This window comes from Musa acuminata, chromosome BXJ2-4 (assembly GCF_036884655.1).
Source record: "Musa acuminata AAA Group cultivar baxijiao chromosome BXJ2-4, Cavendish_Baxijiao_AAA, whole genome shotgun sequence".
NCBI lineage: Eukaryota > Viridiplantae > Streptophyta > Magnoliopsida > Zingiberales > Musaceae > Musa > Musa acuminata.
Genome location: NC_088341.1, coordinates 24,963,175 through 24,980,763, shown reverse-complemented (window position 1 = coordinate 24,980,763; position 17,589 = coordinate 24,963,175). Strand labels below are relative to the sequence as shown.

Genomic DNA, 17,589 nt, shown 5'->3' with positions numbered 1-17,589 from the left:
GATTCGAATCCGTCTCCTCACTTACCGTTTATATATATATATATATATATATATATATATATATATATATATAGCACCGACGTCGTCTCCTTCCATTCCATTGATTCCGTACTAACCAAGAACAAACATATGAAATCTTTGAAGGCTGTCCCCTCTTCCTCCGCTGTGCACTTCGAAGCTGTCACAAGCTGTGGCACTCGCTCGACCAACACCCTGTGCCTTCCCTTCCTGCTCGCTTCGTCTCTGTTCGATAGAAGGATGAGGAAATCGAGATCAAACGGCATGGTGGGTGGGAGGGAGAGCCAGAGCTGCCGGATGACAGAGTGGGAGCTCCGCCCCGGAGGGATGGTCGTACAGAAGCGGAGCAACGTGGCTGGCATGCCGACCGAGCCCCTCATCAAGATCAAGGTCTCCCATGGCTCCTACCAGCATCAGCTCTCCGTCCCTGCCCACTCCACCTTCGGTAGACCCCCTTGGGACTCTTGTTCTTCTCTGTTCCTCCGATCTTTCGATAAAAGTGACGTTTTGACGATTAATGATGTGAAGGGGAATTGAAAAGGGTTCTGGCACAAGACACCGGTCTGCAGCCTGGAGAGCGGAGGCTGTTGTTCAGGGGAAAGGAAAAGGACGACGGTGAGCGCCTGCACATGGCTGGGATCGTGGAAATGTCCAAGCTGGTCCTGTTGGAGGACCCGGCAAGCAAGGAGAGGAAGCTCGAGCGTATGAATCGGCATCAGGCGTCTGAGACGATCGCGGCTATCGGAGCTGCGGTGGACAAGCTCGCTGCAAAGGTCGGTGGGTTCCCTGCGATCATCTCGAAACTTTCCAGTCGCTGCTCGGAACCGATCGGATTAGAATGCAGGTATCGAGTTCGGAGACTTGCGTGCACGCAAGCATGAAGGCTGCGGACGAAGAGTTGGCGGATTTGACTGAGCTGCTTATGGTGCAACTGCTGAAATCAGACAGCGTCGAGGCAGAGGGGGAAGCGAGAACGCGGAGGAGATTCGAGGTACTCTTGAATTATGAAACATCCCTCTCGAGCTTTTCTTCCAATTAAATCAATATATAGTTCCAATTGCAGTTATGGAGTCAAACTTTCGTGTTTTTGCGTAGAATATAGCATGTTGATGGTACATCTTTTACGGTCTTCATAATTACAGCTACCGATAATTAATGTGGATACGATTATCCTAAATAACTCGAGAGTGTGTTAAATATAACAAGAAGTTACTAAAAAGAAGTAGTTGTGGCCGTGAAGACAAGAAAATGCTGGGTTTCGCTGAGCTTAGTCTGGAATGGTTAAGATCTCTGAAGTCTCTTTGTCCATCTCCTGGATCATGATGAGAAGGAGAACCCCGTCGGCTTAGGTTCCATTATAGATATTTCAAATGAGACACGAAAATAGCCTATTTACTTGCAGGAACTAACATAATTAGTATTGTACTTGTAGTAAGAAAATTTTCTCTAATATAATACCTTTTAAGAAGTCTATACGAAATCTCTCTTGGTTAATATGAGTTGCGCAAAAGTCTCATTTGACCTTTGAAAATTCTTTCTCATTGGACTTGCTGAAGGCAAGAAGAAATCTCAGTTACAACTCAACGGCAGACGTTTGAATCTGGTTTGGTAAGCCCCGAGCGCTCAGTTACAACTCGTCCAAGTCTCCCAGGGAGGGGATTGGATTACCAACAACTGGGAACTCTTCGACTAGCTTACGCTAACCCTAAATAATCCATCTCTCTCTCTTGTTTTTATGCTTGTTTGCTTTCCAGCAGTTGATCCTCCGACGTTACACTGAATTCAGATATTAATTTCTTGTACCTATGGATGACTTCGTGCCCATCTTCTCTTCACAGACCCAAATCATAGTGTTTTTGCATGCAGGATGAGTCTTGGCTCTGCTTAGTCATCTTCCCCATAAATTGTTGACCCCTTGCCTATCTTTTGACCCACTAGATAGGTGAAGATATGGAAGGCTGTCGACGTAGGATTTGGTAGAAGATATGATTAGAAGAAATCTTTCTTTTCTAACTCATTCTAAATATCTCACACGTGTCCACATAACACAACCTTTATTTACAAGTCTAAAACGACCACCAACATAACTAAAACGGGACTATTAAGCCTTCGATCGTCCCTCTACATGCTGTACAAAGCATGAACATATCAAAAGACATGGACATACATAAGCATTACACCAAACATCTTGTTTCGAAGTTTGTCTGTGATATTCTCCCCCACTTATTCCTTCGACGTCCTCGTCGAAGTCTTTGTCGACACTACAACTCCTTGCCTTTGCTGAGTCTTCAATCTTCTGCTTTAGCTGCAATGCGCCTCTTGGCTCCCAACCGCTCTTTGCTGCTGTTTTTGAGTAATCGAACCTTTGATCCGCTATGCTGCTTCAACTCGCCAATGACTCTGACTCTAGTGTGGGGTTGGCTAAGTTGTGTTGATCCCTATTGGTTCCTGCGGATTCTCCAAATGAAGGAAAAGACCATCCTTACTGTGCTAGTCTCTCAAATGCCTCATGTTGCTTAAACTGGGTGGATGCTTGTTGGAGCTTTAACGAGCATCGTCTCGCAAACTTCTGACGTTTTGGGTCCTTCCTCTACAAAATTTGCTCATGGACTCTTCTTTCACTTAGTTGTCACATCCAAGTAGGTTCGCATCACTTCCGCTTTCGATTGACATTTCGTTGGGAAATGAAGCGGATAATCTACTCTCAGTAACACTGATCACCATTGGTGAAGATTTGACAACTATTGTCTTCCATTATCTTCGAAGGGTCTTTAAACATATGTAGAGCTCCTATGCTGGATAGATAAGAGAATTGGGGTACTCGATTTCGCCCATTCTCTTAAGAGTTGAGAAGGCAAAGGTTACTTGACTTCGCCCGCCTCCTTGAGGTTGTACTCCATGCATCGAGCTGGTTACTGGCCTTCGCCTGCTCTTTGCTCACACTTCTGAAGCACTTGAAGTGTTTGCACTCCTTACGTTGAGTAAGTTTCTATGATTCACCTTCTCAATGCCATCGAACTTCTGGAATGTAGGAAGTTTTCACCCCAACTTGGAGTAATTCTCTCATAGGTTTGGTCACCTCTGAGATTGTACTGTCTTCTCCATCAACCCTGCCGCCTACTCCACTGAGTAGCAAAGGTACAACACCGCATACTGCCTGCTTCGTTCCTTGGTCATGCACTCTTGCTTGACCCGAAGTCCTTCACTTTCGGCTATCTTGATGAGAAGCTCGTTGACACCGGTCTTACGAAGTTCCTTGGCCTCTGCCCTTCAGCCTTGTCTCGGTACTTGGAGTCTGCCTCTGCGTGCTCCACCTCCTCGGCCTCTTTCATGACCAAGCGCTCTCCCTCCATGAGAGCAAAGGATCAATGACTTTCACGAAAGTCCCGCCTCTGCGGTACCATGACGCTACCATGCCCATAGCCCTACTATCTGTCACCTCGCATCTGCATCCCTTTTTGTCACAATCAGTAGATATGTCTATGTGGCACTCCTCCGAGTCCACCTCCATTCTAATTGATGCTTGATTTTGGATAGCTAAGTCCCTCTAGACTGGTCGTCGCTTCCTCGCCCCTTTTGACCCCCTGCTTCAACACCTCGATGTTCTCCAAGCAGATCCTATTGGTCGATGGAAAGACATACTGCAACTCCCATGCATGGCCTCTGCCATCACGTTGTAGGATTTGCACCGATTCTGTTCTCCTTAGCTTCCTTGGTAGCAACGTTTGCTTACTCGACCTTGTCCTCTGACTTGTCGGGCTCCCTTAAGCAAATATGGGCTTTGGAGCAGTCCAACTCTCCAATTGCTTTGATCATACCTCTGCATGATCAAGCCCCTCCCCCATGACTCACTAGTACTTGCATTCGAACTTTTTCCATTGGTGGAACATAGCCCCCATATGCTGATGACCAAGGCTTTCATTCGATGCAAAATTCGATGCACGCACAGAAGACTCGCCTTTGCAGTACCATGGCCTTCACTCCTTGAATCCATAGCCCTTCTTACCGTCGTGTTGTTCACCGAAGTGGAGCTTCCAGTAGCTCCCGATCATACCTCCGTATGATCTAGTCCCTCACGGGACTATGTTGTGTGTATTACATTGCCACGAACTGTTCCACCATGATCCGCTACACTATGTCGCCTCTTGGTGACATTTCTATTACATTCTGATTCTTGTGGGATGAACTCGAATTGTGAACCCTTCATCTGTGGCCTCTGCAAATACATCGCAGGGTCTCTTCCACTTTCGATTTTGTTCGCTCCTTTGGCAATCGACCTTCATCCACCCACTCTTGGGTCACACCTAGATGAAGCACCGCTCTAGGATAGTCCGTCACCTAGTAGCTCTCGAAGTCCCCCTACTTCGCTGCAATTAGTACACCATTGTTTGGATCCTGGGCCTCTGCCCTTACCAGCACAATCTTCGCTGTGCACCGCTTCCTTCATGGCAACTTGCATGGCAACACTGTGGCATATTCTTCAAGAGTACCCGCATCTACGTCCTCTTGCCCCGTGCTAAGGCATTCTGAATCTAACTTCGCCTCCACAAATTGAGTCGCCTTAGTTCCTCCATCAAATGCTCCTCCGAGATAAGGTGCATGTGCCCAGAAGCTCCCTTCGTCTTTGGCACCATGCAAGATGAGTCCGCTTCGTCAGAATGAATGACCCATGGAACAACATGATCCTGCTCTTGCCTCTGCAAGAGTTCATGTTCTTGACCTCTGTCCAAGGAAAGCACTATGCCTCTGCTCCATGTTCCATCTTCTATACTGGCTCCCTTTATGCGGCTTGGGTACTTCGCCAAGTTACACCCAAGTTGCTCCGCTTCTCGTTTTTGCATTGAGTTGATGGTGGCCCTCGCGCCCACCATTCCATGGGTCAGCCCTCCCTTGAGTTCGATCTCCATATCAACTCCAAGTTTGCCTTCATTTGTGTTGCTTTGGGTCGCTCCCCCACTTGATCTCACAATGCATCTACCAATGCATTCTCTCGAGCGAGATCATGTGACGACTCATCGCCGCTTGCTCAGTCCATTGGGCTTCATGGAGTTGTTGTTTGTTGAGGTACTCCTCCTCAACTTGTAAGGTCCATCCCATATGATTCTCCCTCTAGAGAGCCAGGACTTATCCCTCTTGGATAACTGTCCCGTTGGAGCAACATCTCTCGTCGTTTCGGAGACCACCATCCCCTTGGACTACTCCGATCTGCTGAACAAACTGTGCATTATTCTGCCTCCTGCAAACACACTTGCTAGATTGTGACTCCACGTCAATACAGCCCCCGCTGCACCACTCAAGGCCTAGCAACATGCTGAACTCGTTGCACACTTCAGCCTCCTACGGACGTATCCTTCACATGTCGAAGAGAAAGTTTCAATGCTCCATGGCGCCGAGTTTTAGTCACCTTGAGATGGCCGCGAACATTCCATCATCCGCATACAAGCCCATGCATGAGTACCGAATTCTTTGAGTTAGCAATTCCTCTCACCTCTGTGAGCTTTGCACAACTCTTTCGGTTGCTGAGCAACTTATTCCACCTTGGATGGTCTCATCCTTTACCAAGCACCTCGCTTGCCTTGAGCACCATCAAGTATAGTTGTCAACGTTGAACCATAGCTCAAACTCAGCCATCCCAACCTTTGTGCGCTCTGCATTCTTCCAAGCTTGTTTGTTCTCGTAGTGCCTCTTGCGCAAAGGGTTGGCCATTCCTCTGAATGCCAATCTCAGATGCCCGCTCCTCCGAGCGACTCCTTTTCCCTATATCTCTATGCTTGTTTTCCCCCAAACGGTCGTGAGTGTGCTGACTGCCCTCAATGTAGCCCCGCTAGGTCTCCCACGTTTGCATGCTAAGTGTTTCTATGAGTGCTTGTCCCACTCTGATACCATCGGTCACGGCCTTAGCTGATTTTGCCTAAGTCGTGCGGCACCCTTGCGTGTCCGTCCGCAAAGGTCAGCCTCCCCGAAGCCTCCCATGTCCCTTAGGACCCACAAAAGAGAGAACGGGTTAGAGAAAACATCTCATTCGGGATCCACAAGCAAACAATTCCGAAAACACTTCATAGACAATGCAAATTACAAACAGACTTTACAAGCTCTGAACAATTGCACAATAAAGGGTAAAATGGTCCATTATAGATCAAAAATCTCTCACACGTGTCCACATGACATAACTTTTATTTACAAGCCTAAAGCGGCCACCAATCTAACTAAAATGAGACTATTAAGCCTTCGATCGTCCCTCTACATGCTGTACAAAGCATTGAACATACCAAAAGACACGGACATACATAAGCATTACACCAAACATCCTATTTCGAAGTTTGTCCGTGACAATGTGTCACTAGCTAACATACCGGTGCCACTTAAGTTTGTTCTATGGATGACACCTAAATCTTTTTCATGCATGCTTGTCACCTTGCAACCCTTTCATTAGCCAAACCTAAGTAATTATATGAGAGATTAAAGGAAAACTTAAGAGTTGTGCCAACGTGGGTTAAGAGGAGAAAGGAAGAGGAATTGAAGTAGGAGAAGAAGAAGAAGCTTTGCCTTGGCTTGAGATTTGCATCAATTCCATACATTTGAGACTCAAATTTGTTTAAGGCAAGTGTTCTAACCCTTTCATACAGAACTCTTGATCTCTGATTTCATCTTAATCCTAAAAAGTTTGGAAGACTTTGGCTTCATACATGATATTTCTTTCGATTGGGAACAAAACTGTGAATCTAAAATTTTTCAATGAATTGACCTTTCTATATTGTTCTAGCCATAACTTTCTGCATCGATTTTGGATTCAAGCGAAATCAAATTCATCCGAAAATATACTCACAGCTCTTTCTTTTGATATCAAGATTGATAAATTTAGAGTCTATTTTCCTATCCAAACTATTATTTCAACTGATCTTATAAAATCTGTAAAACAGAGACTATCGATTTTGACCTTTCAATACTCTCTTGTTTATAACTCTCTATTGGAAACTCTAATTTATGCAAAATGATTTATCAGAAACTAGATGTATGTCTTTCTGTGCATATCTGATTTTAATGATTTGGAGCATAAATGACTATTGAATCATCTGTTATCAACTATATGAATTCTGCAAAATAAAGATAATGTTTTCTGACCTTTGGTTACTAAACTATTGATAACTCAATGTTGGAATCACCAATTTATACAAAACTTAATTAATCTAAATCTATATTGATACATCTTTCGAATGACACCTAATTTGTGTAAATTGGAACCTAATTTGTGTAAATTGGAGTATAATTTATGATCCAAATAATTCATGCAATATACCTCTCAAATTCTGTCAAAATTGAGATTTGGTCAATTTCACATATTCTTGTTTCATCTATTTGGAAATTGATTTCAGCTAAAATCCTTACTTCAGTTGAGCTTTATATTATTGCTTTGAATTCCTATATATCTCGTCCTTCAATTATTTGTATACTTGAATCTATTATGTAAAGTTCATATTTGTATCACAATGTTTTGTATAGGCACATGCATTCCGTTGTTCCGCATGTATTTTCAATATGTCCCAATTTACTGTTCATAATACCCTTTTATACTCCGATATTTGTGGGACTATTTGGACCTTTGTTAAAAATAATAAAAGGATTATTTGGACCTTTACTAAAAATAATAAAGGGATTATTTGGATCTTTGCTAGAAATGGTAAAGAGATTATCTGAACCTTTGCCAAAAATGATAAAAGGTATATCCTTAGAGCCTGCGATGCTTTGTCGGCCCCCTCTAGCTTCATCCAGATGTGGATGGCTCTCAAACGTGGGAGATTATGTTTGGGATACCACATCACCCTCTATCTTTTTGATATGATATCCAAAGCTTTGGTTATATGCTTCTATATATGCTTTGGATAAAAATGAAATGTGTGCAACATCAAATGCAACGTTTGAGCTTTTGTTTCATATTAGTTCATTGATATACTCCAAAATACTTCATATGTCATTGATATGTTCCGAAGTATTTCATCCGTCATTGATTTGTTCCGAAATATTTTATTTGTTATTGATATACTCCAAAACATTTCATACCTCCTTGATATGCTTTGAAATGCTTTATATGCTATTGATATGCTCCGTAAGATTTCATATGCCATTGATATGCTCCGAAATGCTTCCTATGTCATTGATATACTATGAAATTCTTCATATGCCATTGATATGTTCAGAAGCATTTCATCTACCATTGGTATGTTTCGAAATATTTTATTTGTTATTGATATACTTCGAAACATTTCATACGTCCTTGATATACTCTGAAAACTTCATATGCTATTGATATGTTCTGAAGCATTTTATCAGCCATTGATATATTCCGAAATATTTCATTTGCCATTGATATGCTCCAAAATGCTTCATATGTCATTGATATGTTCCGAAACATTTCATTCGTCATTGATATGTTCCAAAATATTTCATTTGTTATTGATATACTTTGAAACATTTCATACATCCTTGATATGCTCCGAAATGCTTCATATGCCATTGATATGCTTCGTAATATTTCATATGTCATTGATATGCTCCGAAATGCTTCCTATGCTATTGATATACTCTGAAATGCTTTATATGCCATTGATATGTTCAGAAGCATTTCATCTACAATTGATATATTCCAAAATATTTCATTAGTTATTGATATACTTTAAAACATTTTATACGTCCTTGATATGCTCCGAAATGTTTCATATGCTATTGATATGCTCCGTAACATTTCATACGTACTTGATATGCTCCGAAATGATTCATATGCCATTGATATGTTCCGAAGCATTTAATCCATTATTGATATGTTCTGAAATATTTCATTTGTTATTAATATACTTAGTAATATTTCATACGTCCTTGATATGCTCTGAAATGCTTCATATGCCATTGATATGTTCTAAAGCATTTCATCCATCATTGATATATTCTAAAATATTTTATTTGTTATTGATATACTCCGTAACATTTCATACATCCTTGATATGCTCTGAAATACTTCATATGCCATCGATATACTCCGAAATGCTTCATATGCCATTGATATGTTTCGAAGAATTTCATCTGCCATTGATATGTTTTGAAATATTTCATTACGTCAATGATTTGCTCCAATTAGTCTTTACTTTCTTATTATGAACAAAACATGCTTCGAATAAAATGACATTGTAAATTCTACATTTGTTGAGCGGCTATCTATGAACTCTTGTATCCCTGCCTTATATTTGGTATATTGTTTACTTTGAAACTATCCTTTTTTTTTTCTATTGGTATGTTAGTCGCTTGCTGAGCTCTATGTGCTCACCCCGTTGCTATATATATTTTTCAGGATAGCTTGTCTCTCGCTAGAATGTTTAAATTTAGCTACGATAGTGGAAAGCTAGAAAACTTTGGGCAAACCTTTAGTGAATGATATGTTTTTGTTATATAAGTACACTTGGTGTCTAATGGAATGTTAATGGTAAATCTGAACATATGAGTTTTGTAAAAGTTTAATGGACCTCTTATGTTAGAATTTTGGAGTGTTAAGTTAATTTGTGTATTGATATGAACATGTGGTAAATATTGATTTTATGATTTTGTAGAATCCCACACTTGTGGATTTATGATGTGGTTATTGTCTTGGTGAGTTAGGCTCAGATTTTAATATTTATTGAGTGATGTGGTATATGAATTAAAACTACACAGGTTTTGTGAATTATGGAATTATAGATGTGAATGACTGTGAATGTTTTCTTAGTGTCATCAAATGCGTGATTGGATCCTGAAATGAATTATTTTTGGGGCGTGACAGAGTGGTATTAGAGCGTGGTTTGAGGATCTCTAAGATATTTGATATGTAAAATATATTGAGGCCTAGTGAATTATAGTGATCGATGAAAATTTTCTTTGATGCATTTTAGGAATATAGGATGACGAGGACATTTGGTCCTCCTACTTCATCTACTTTTGATTAATTAAGTGAGATGAAAGGGTTACTCGGGGATATCAAATCAAAGTGGCACAACGGAAGTGTAGTGAGCCTGATCTAATGGTAGTAGAACAATATAAGTTATTAGAAGAAAATTTTAATTTGAATGTTATGAGGAAATAACAAGACTCATCTGCTATTGATATGCTCCAAAATGCTTCATATGTCATTGATATGTTCTGAAGCATTTCATCCGTCATTGATATGTTCTGAAATATTTCATTTGTTATTGATATACTTTGAAACATTTCATATGTCCTTGATATGCTCCAAAATGCTTCATATGCCATTGATATGCTCCGTAATATTTTATATGCCATTGATATGCTCCGAAATGCTTCCTTTGCCATTGATATACTTCGAAATGCTTTATATGCCATTAATATGTTTAGAAGCATTTCATCTACAATTGATATGTTCCGAAATATTTCATATGCCATTGATATGCTCCGTAACATTTCATACGTCCTTGATATTCTCCAAAATGCTTCATATGCCATTGATATGTTCCGAAGCATTTCATCCATCATTGATATATTCCGAAATGTTTCATTTGTTATTAATATACTCCGTAACATTTCATACGTCTTTGATATGCTTTGAAATGCTTCATATGTCATTGATATGTTCCGAAGCATCTCATCCATCATTGATATGTTCTGAAATATTTCATTTGTTATTGATATACTCCATAACATTTCATACGTCTTTGATATGCTCTGAAATGCTTCATATGCCATTGATATGTTTCGAAGCATTTCATCCATCATTAATATGTTCTAAAATATTTTATTTGTTATTGATATACTCCGTAACATTTTATACGTCCTTGATATGCTCCAAAATATTTCATATGCTATCGATATGCTCCAAAATGCTTCCTATGCCATTGATATACTCCGAAATACTTCATATCCTATTGATATATTCCGAAGCATTTCATCCACCATTGATATGTTCCGAAATGTTTCATTACGTCAATGATTTGCTCCAATTAGTCTTTACTCCCTTATTATAAATAAAACATGCTTCGAATGAAATGATATTGTAAATTCTGCATTCGTTGAGCAGTTATCTTTGAACTCTTATATCCCTACCTTGTATTTAGTACCTTGTTTGCTTTGAAACTATCCTTTTTTTTCTATTGATATGTTAGTCTCTTGTTGAGCTCTATGTGCTCACCTCGTTGCTATATAAATTTTTCAGGATAACTTGTCGCTCGCTAGAATGTTTAAATTTAGCTACGATAGTGGAAAGCTAGAAGACTTTAGGCAAACCTTTAGTGGATGATATGTTTTTGTTGTATAAGTACACTTGGTGTCTAATGGAATGTTGATGGTAAATCTGAACTTATGAGTTTGTAAAAGTTTAATAGACCTCTCATGTTAGGATTTTGGAGTGTTAAGTTAATTTGTGTATTGATATGAACATGTGGTAAATATTGATTTTGTGATTTTGTAGAATCCCACACTTGTGGATTTATGATGTGGTTATTGTCTTGGTGAGTTGGTTTTAGATCTTAAGATTCATCGAGTGATGTGGTATATGAATTTAAATTGCACAAGTTTTATGAATTATGAAATTATGGATGTGAATGACTGTAAATATTTTCTCAGTGTCCTCAAATGTGTGATTGGATCCTGGAATGAATTATTGTTGGGGCGTGACATGATCTGCCGTGAAGGTCGAGGGAATGGCGTGGCGTGCGACGATTTCGCCCTACCCCAACAACCTCCCGCCAGCCTCCTGTTACTTCTCCTCCTTCGACGACCTCCTCTCGTGGGCCGACCTGCTATTACGACTTCCATCCACTAGTCATGGGCTGACCTCGAGCTCTCTTTTCACCCGGTTTCACAGTAGGAGGTCGAGCGCCCATTGCCTCCTCTTAGCCCTCATGGACTTCAACCCTCATGTGCATATTCTCTTGATGTCTTCATCATCTATACTCTAATTTCATTCAAATTATCCAAGAGTAATAACTATATATCGAGACGAGCATAATTTTTTAATCTCCTATTTGAATATGATTTACGAAGCTAAATTGATGGCTCTCTCAATTACCAAAAAAGATCCAAATATAAGGGGAACCTAATCCAATAACAAATCCTGCTCACAAATTATGATTGCGTCAAGATCGTCTTATCCTCTAGACAGTTCAAGCTTCAATTATTAGCTCTATCGTACCATTAATATCTTTATACAGAACTATAGTAGAAGTATAGTCCAAGTTATAAACTGCCCTAGCCAATTACTCTCGTACTCGCATGCTCAGTCTCCTATTTAGTCTAATGAAAACAACACAAAAGGAAAGTGCTATTATTGATTTTATATAAAATATAAAAGCTATTATCGATAACTTGGCTTTGATATGTCATTCTCTCAATGATGAGGAAGTTATTGTCCATACTCTCAATGGCCTAAGAGATGAATACAAGGAATTGAGGGCAATAATTTGGGCAAGAGACTCATAGATGATATTCAAAGAACTATATGACAAGTTGATTGATTATAAAATATATTTAAAACGCAAAGAAAGGATGATAGGATCAACGATCATAACTTAAGTCAGTCAAAAATCCAAAAGAAAGAGTAATCAAAGCAACAAGAACTTCAACAAAGGGCTAACTAAAATGCCTACTAGACACATAGGTATCACACAAATGTATCATACTCTGTTGCACCATCAACCTTTCAATCAAGGCGACAACTTCATCAACAATCAAGGTGGGAACTTCAATAACCATCAATAATTAAATAGTTTAATAATTAATTAAACTATTTAATTAATACTTGAATTAACCCTTAATTTAATTTAGGAAAATTTACGGTGCTATTTATAGGTGTCTTGCAATCCAATCATATGAGTGATGACTTGTGTGACATGATATGCATTCCTTTTACTTATTATATTATTTAACATTTTATCACTTTATATTACTTGTTGCATATATATATATTATGATTTCGATGGATAATGGGAATCAGATTGTGATGAGATCATGATAATGAGATCGATTTACCTTTAAACACAAACCATAAATAATCTCGGTCATAGGTCACTCGAGAGGAACATCGAGATAATTGGACAAATTGGTTTACTGTATACTCGTCCATATGATGGAAGCGGCTAGTCTCATAGTTGCTCGTGTGGGGACACTAGGGATACAATGCAGATGCTCATTGGAGAATGAGCTTACTAATTGATCCGTTCACGGAATGCTAGATGGTTGATGATATCTTAAGTATGCTGATTATATGTCATGATTTAATCATGACATGTTGCTTTGATTTTTGAATCCAAGAGTTTTTATCAATATGGCATATTGATAGGGGGAGTTTGTTTAAACTCCGAAAGTTAAGTTTAACTCCGTCATCAATTGGTTGTCATCATCAAAAAGAGGGAGATTGTTGAATCTCGTATTTTGATGATGAAACTAATTGATAATTGTGTTTATGTTTTAATCTATATTTTAAGTGATGCAGGATGCTTCGATCAGGATGAGACAATTAAAGCTGGAAAAATCATGTTGGGTCGGAGGAACATGTCAGAAGATTGGACGTCGGGCCGGTGGATCGGTCGACGTATCGACAGAAGGCTTTGGGCCATGGATTCGAGCATCGGGCCAAGAAGAGCGGGTATTGCACTAAGAATATCAGAATTGTGGAGTCAACTGGTCGATTAGACAATAGGCCGTAGGAGAGGACGATGCGCGGAAGAATCAGATGAAGCGTCGAGGGACCAATGACATACCAGACAACTTAATTAATGCTTAGTATTAATTGTCTAGATCGAAGTTTGTTTTACATGTGCAGGATTAACTACGACGGCAATAAGACATGCAGCGGGTGTTGTGCTGGAGTCATGACCAAGATCACGTTTGGAGTTCGAGAGTTCGACGGAAGCCCGGACGGTCATCGGAGGTTTTGCGGGAACAAATCCGAAAAGTCTAGGAGCTTGCCAAAGAAGCTCGTCGAAATTCACCAAGAGGATTATCACAAGTCCAGGAGTTTGCCGGAAGTCCGCCGGAGCATCACCGAGGGTTTGTCGGATGTTCGCCGGAAGTTCGGCGGAAGCTTACCGGAAGAAGCAATTGATGTTGGGAAATCATTGGGGGGCGACATCATATGCGCAGCGGAAGAACAAGAAAACAAAAATCCCCGATTCCCAAAAAGATGTTCGTCGTCGTGCGAAGATTGGTGCGTAAAAATCCGCAAAACACAAAACTGCGTATAGAGATTGTGTTACCTAGGGAGATCGTATATCCCTGTTTCCTTGCAGATCCTTAGGAGAGGGTGAAAGAGGTCAAGCGTCCTCCTCTCTAGCGGTGATCCACACAGCAGGGTTGCGACGACGCTCCTCAAAACTCCAGGCCTACTCTGAGGTGGAGAGGGAGAGGAGAATAGGAAAGACAAGCAAAGACTCTAGCCTATGAGGCTGTGAATCCCTCCTATTTATAGAGATCCCGTGTCAAACCCTAATGGGTCCTTCCCTAGTGGGTATTGGATCTGCATCCAATAAGACAAGGGGTCCGTCGGATATCTCATATCCGAACCTCTACTCATCGCAATGCCTACCATATGTGTGTGACCCTCTAGGCCCAATATCGAGCTGGCCGTGAGTCATACCTGTCAGAACTCCTTCTAACTCAGTGAATTATTATCTCTGTAATAATTCACTCGACTCATCGACTACGGACGTACTAGGCCACTGCGCCGTAGTCCCCAGACGATACAGGGGAATCCAATCCATTAGACCTGTCTGTCCTCAATTACCATGTACCTATAGTCCCTCATCCATCTAATATCCCAGAGACCGTATATCGAGCATGGTGCTGTCAGACCCATACGGTTTCTACTCGAGTCTCGCTCTAATTGGATTCTCTCGGAGAACTCTTTCTCTCTTAACCCGAATGACCCTGGCTAGGGATTTGTCTGAGCAAGAACACATAGGATATTCCTCTCATGACGCCGAGAGTGGATGATCCTCTATTGACACTCAATAGCCCTCGTAAGGTCGACTACCACTCCCAATGACCAGTTGTACTAGATCTGGGGACAGCCAAACCTATAAGTCTAGTATCAAAGAGTGGAGCACTCATACAGGACATCCTTGGTGTCTCAAGTCTAAGGACCAGATACACCACTAGGACTACGGAATCGCTGTCTGACAATAAGGCATCATCAACCATCCAGCATTCCGTAAGCGGATCAATTAGTGAACTCATTCTCCAATGAGCACCTGTACTGTATCCCTAGTGTCCCTACACGAGCAGCTATGAGACCAGCTGCATCCATCATATGGACGGGTATATAGCACACCAGTCTATCCGGTTATCACGATGTCCCTCTCGAGTAACCTATAACCGGGATTATTTAGGATATGTGTTTAAAGGTGAATCGATCTCATTATCGTAATCTCATCACGATCCGATTCCCATTGCACAAATCCAAGGACATCACAATATATATATGCATTTATGCAATAGTTATAAAGTGATATACGCCAAAATATAATAAGCAAAAAAATTCTGTATCAAGTCACACGTGCCATCACTCACGTGATTGGCTTGCTGGGCACCTATGACTAGCAATCTCCCACTTGACCTAAAGCCAATCACCTATGTGTCTGATCCCCATTAGACCCCTGTGACGCTCAAAGACAATTTGAGATAACGACTTTGTTAGTGGATTTGCAATGTTATCTTCGGATGGAACTCTTTCCACTGCTACATATCCTCAGAACACTTCTGATGAGACCCGGGTTCCCTTATTTGAGTAATCGCCCCGTAGTTGTCGCAATATAAGGAAGTCGGCTCCTCGTTACTCGGCACGACTCCCAAATCTGTGATGAACTTCTTCATCCAGACTCCCTCCTTTGCTGCATCTAATGCAGCAATGTACTCCGCCTCTGTGGTCGAGTCAGTAGTGGTATTTTGTTTGGAACTCTTCCAGCACACTGCTCCTCCATTCAAGGTGTACACATACCCTGAATTCGACTTGCTATCATCGACATCAGACTGAAAACTTGAGTCAGTGAAGCCTTCAACCTTAAGGCTATTACCTCCATATACTAGTAAAAGATCCTTAGTCCTTCTCAAGTACTTAAGGATACACTTTACTGCTTTCTAGTGCTCCAAGCCTGGATCCGCCTGATACTTGCTCGTGACACTCAGAGCATGCGCTATATCAGGCCTAGTACATAGCATGACATACATGATAGACCCTATTGCTGAGGCATAAGGTATCATATTCATGTTTGCCCTTTGGAATTTTCCATGCCAAACCTTTTGACAATGGTTTCTATGTACCTGGACTAGGACAAGCCAAGCATCCTCTTAGATCTATCTCTATAGATTCTAATCCCCAAGGTATAGGATGCTTCCCCTAAGTCCTTTATGGAGAAGTGTCTAGATAACCAAGTCTTTACTATGGATAGCATTCCTACGTCATTCCCAATGATGAGGATGTCATCCACATATAACACCAAAAAGGTGATAGCGCTCCCACTTACCTTCCTGTACACACAAGGCTAATCTTCGTTCTTAACGAAGTCATAAGATCTGATTGACTCATCAAATCTTATGTTCTAACTTCGGGAAGCTTGCTTTAGTCCATAAATGGATCTAAGCAACCTACACACCTTATCTTGGCAGTTCTTGGACACGAATCCCTCAGGTTGCATCATATACACCTCCTCCTCGAGGTTCCTATTGAGGAATGCGGTTTTTATATCCATCTGCCAGATCTCATAATCATAGTGTGCTGCAATAGCCAATAGAATTCTGATGGATTTTAGCATTGCTACGGGTGAGAAAGTTTCGTCGTAGTCAACACCTTGCCTTTGACAATACCCTTTAGCCACTAGCCTTGCTTTATAGGTCTCTACCTTTCCATCTACTTCGATCTTTTTCTTAAAGATCCATTTGCAACCGATGGGTACAATACCTTCGGGCGCATCAACTAGGTTCCAAACCTTATTGGAGTACATATAATCCATCTCAGAATTCATGGCTTCTTGCCACTTCCCGGAGTCTATACTCATAATAGCCTCCTCGTAGGTCTGAGGATCAATATCCTCAGCATCCTCTCCTCTAATATGTCCCACATATCTCTCAGGAGGATGAGATATTCTATCAGACCTGCGTAAAGTTGAAACTTGTGTATTAGGTACCTGAACATACTTGGGCTGTAGAGTGGTGCTTGAGCTTGGTTCTCTAACTTCGCTCAACTCTATCATTCTCCCACTGTCTCCGCCAAGAATGTGTTCCTTCTCAAGGAACACTGCTCTCTTAGCTACAAAGACCTTTTTGTCCTCGAGATGATAGAAATAATACCCACAAGTTTCCTTGGGGTATCCCACAAATATGCACCGCTCTGTCCTTGATTCTAACTTATCGAGGTTGTGTCTTTTAACGTAGGTAGGGCAGCCCCAAATCTTAATAACCTTAAGATCAGGCTTCTTCCCTTTCCATATCTCATATGGTGTAGACACTACCGACTTAGTTGGAACTCTGTTCAGAAGGTAAGCTGCGGTTTCTAGGGCATATCCCCAGAATGAGATGGGTAGGTCAGCGAAACTCATCATGGAC

The 17,589-nt window shown here is 40.9% G+C and overlaps 1 protein-coding gene across 1 annotated transcript; it reads left to right on the top strand.

The window, feature by feature from the left end:
• The first annotated feature begins 96 nt into the window (after window positions 1-96).
• On the top strand, window positions 97-11,519 carry LOC135585945 (BAG family molecular chaperone regulator 4-like). The gene is made up of 4 exons (XM_065104313.1): window positions 97-463; window positions 547-791; window positions 863-1,009; window positions 11,207-11,519. The coding sequence occupies exons 1-4, from the start codon at window positions 130-132 to the stop codon at window positions 11,288-11,290; spliced, it is 810 nt and encodes a 269-aa protein (XP_064960385.1). The 5' UTR covers window positions 97-129; the 3' UTR covers window positions 11,291-11,519.
• Window positions 11,520-17,589: the final 6,070 nt, after the last annotated feature.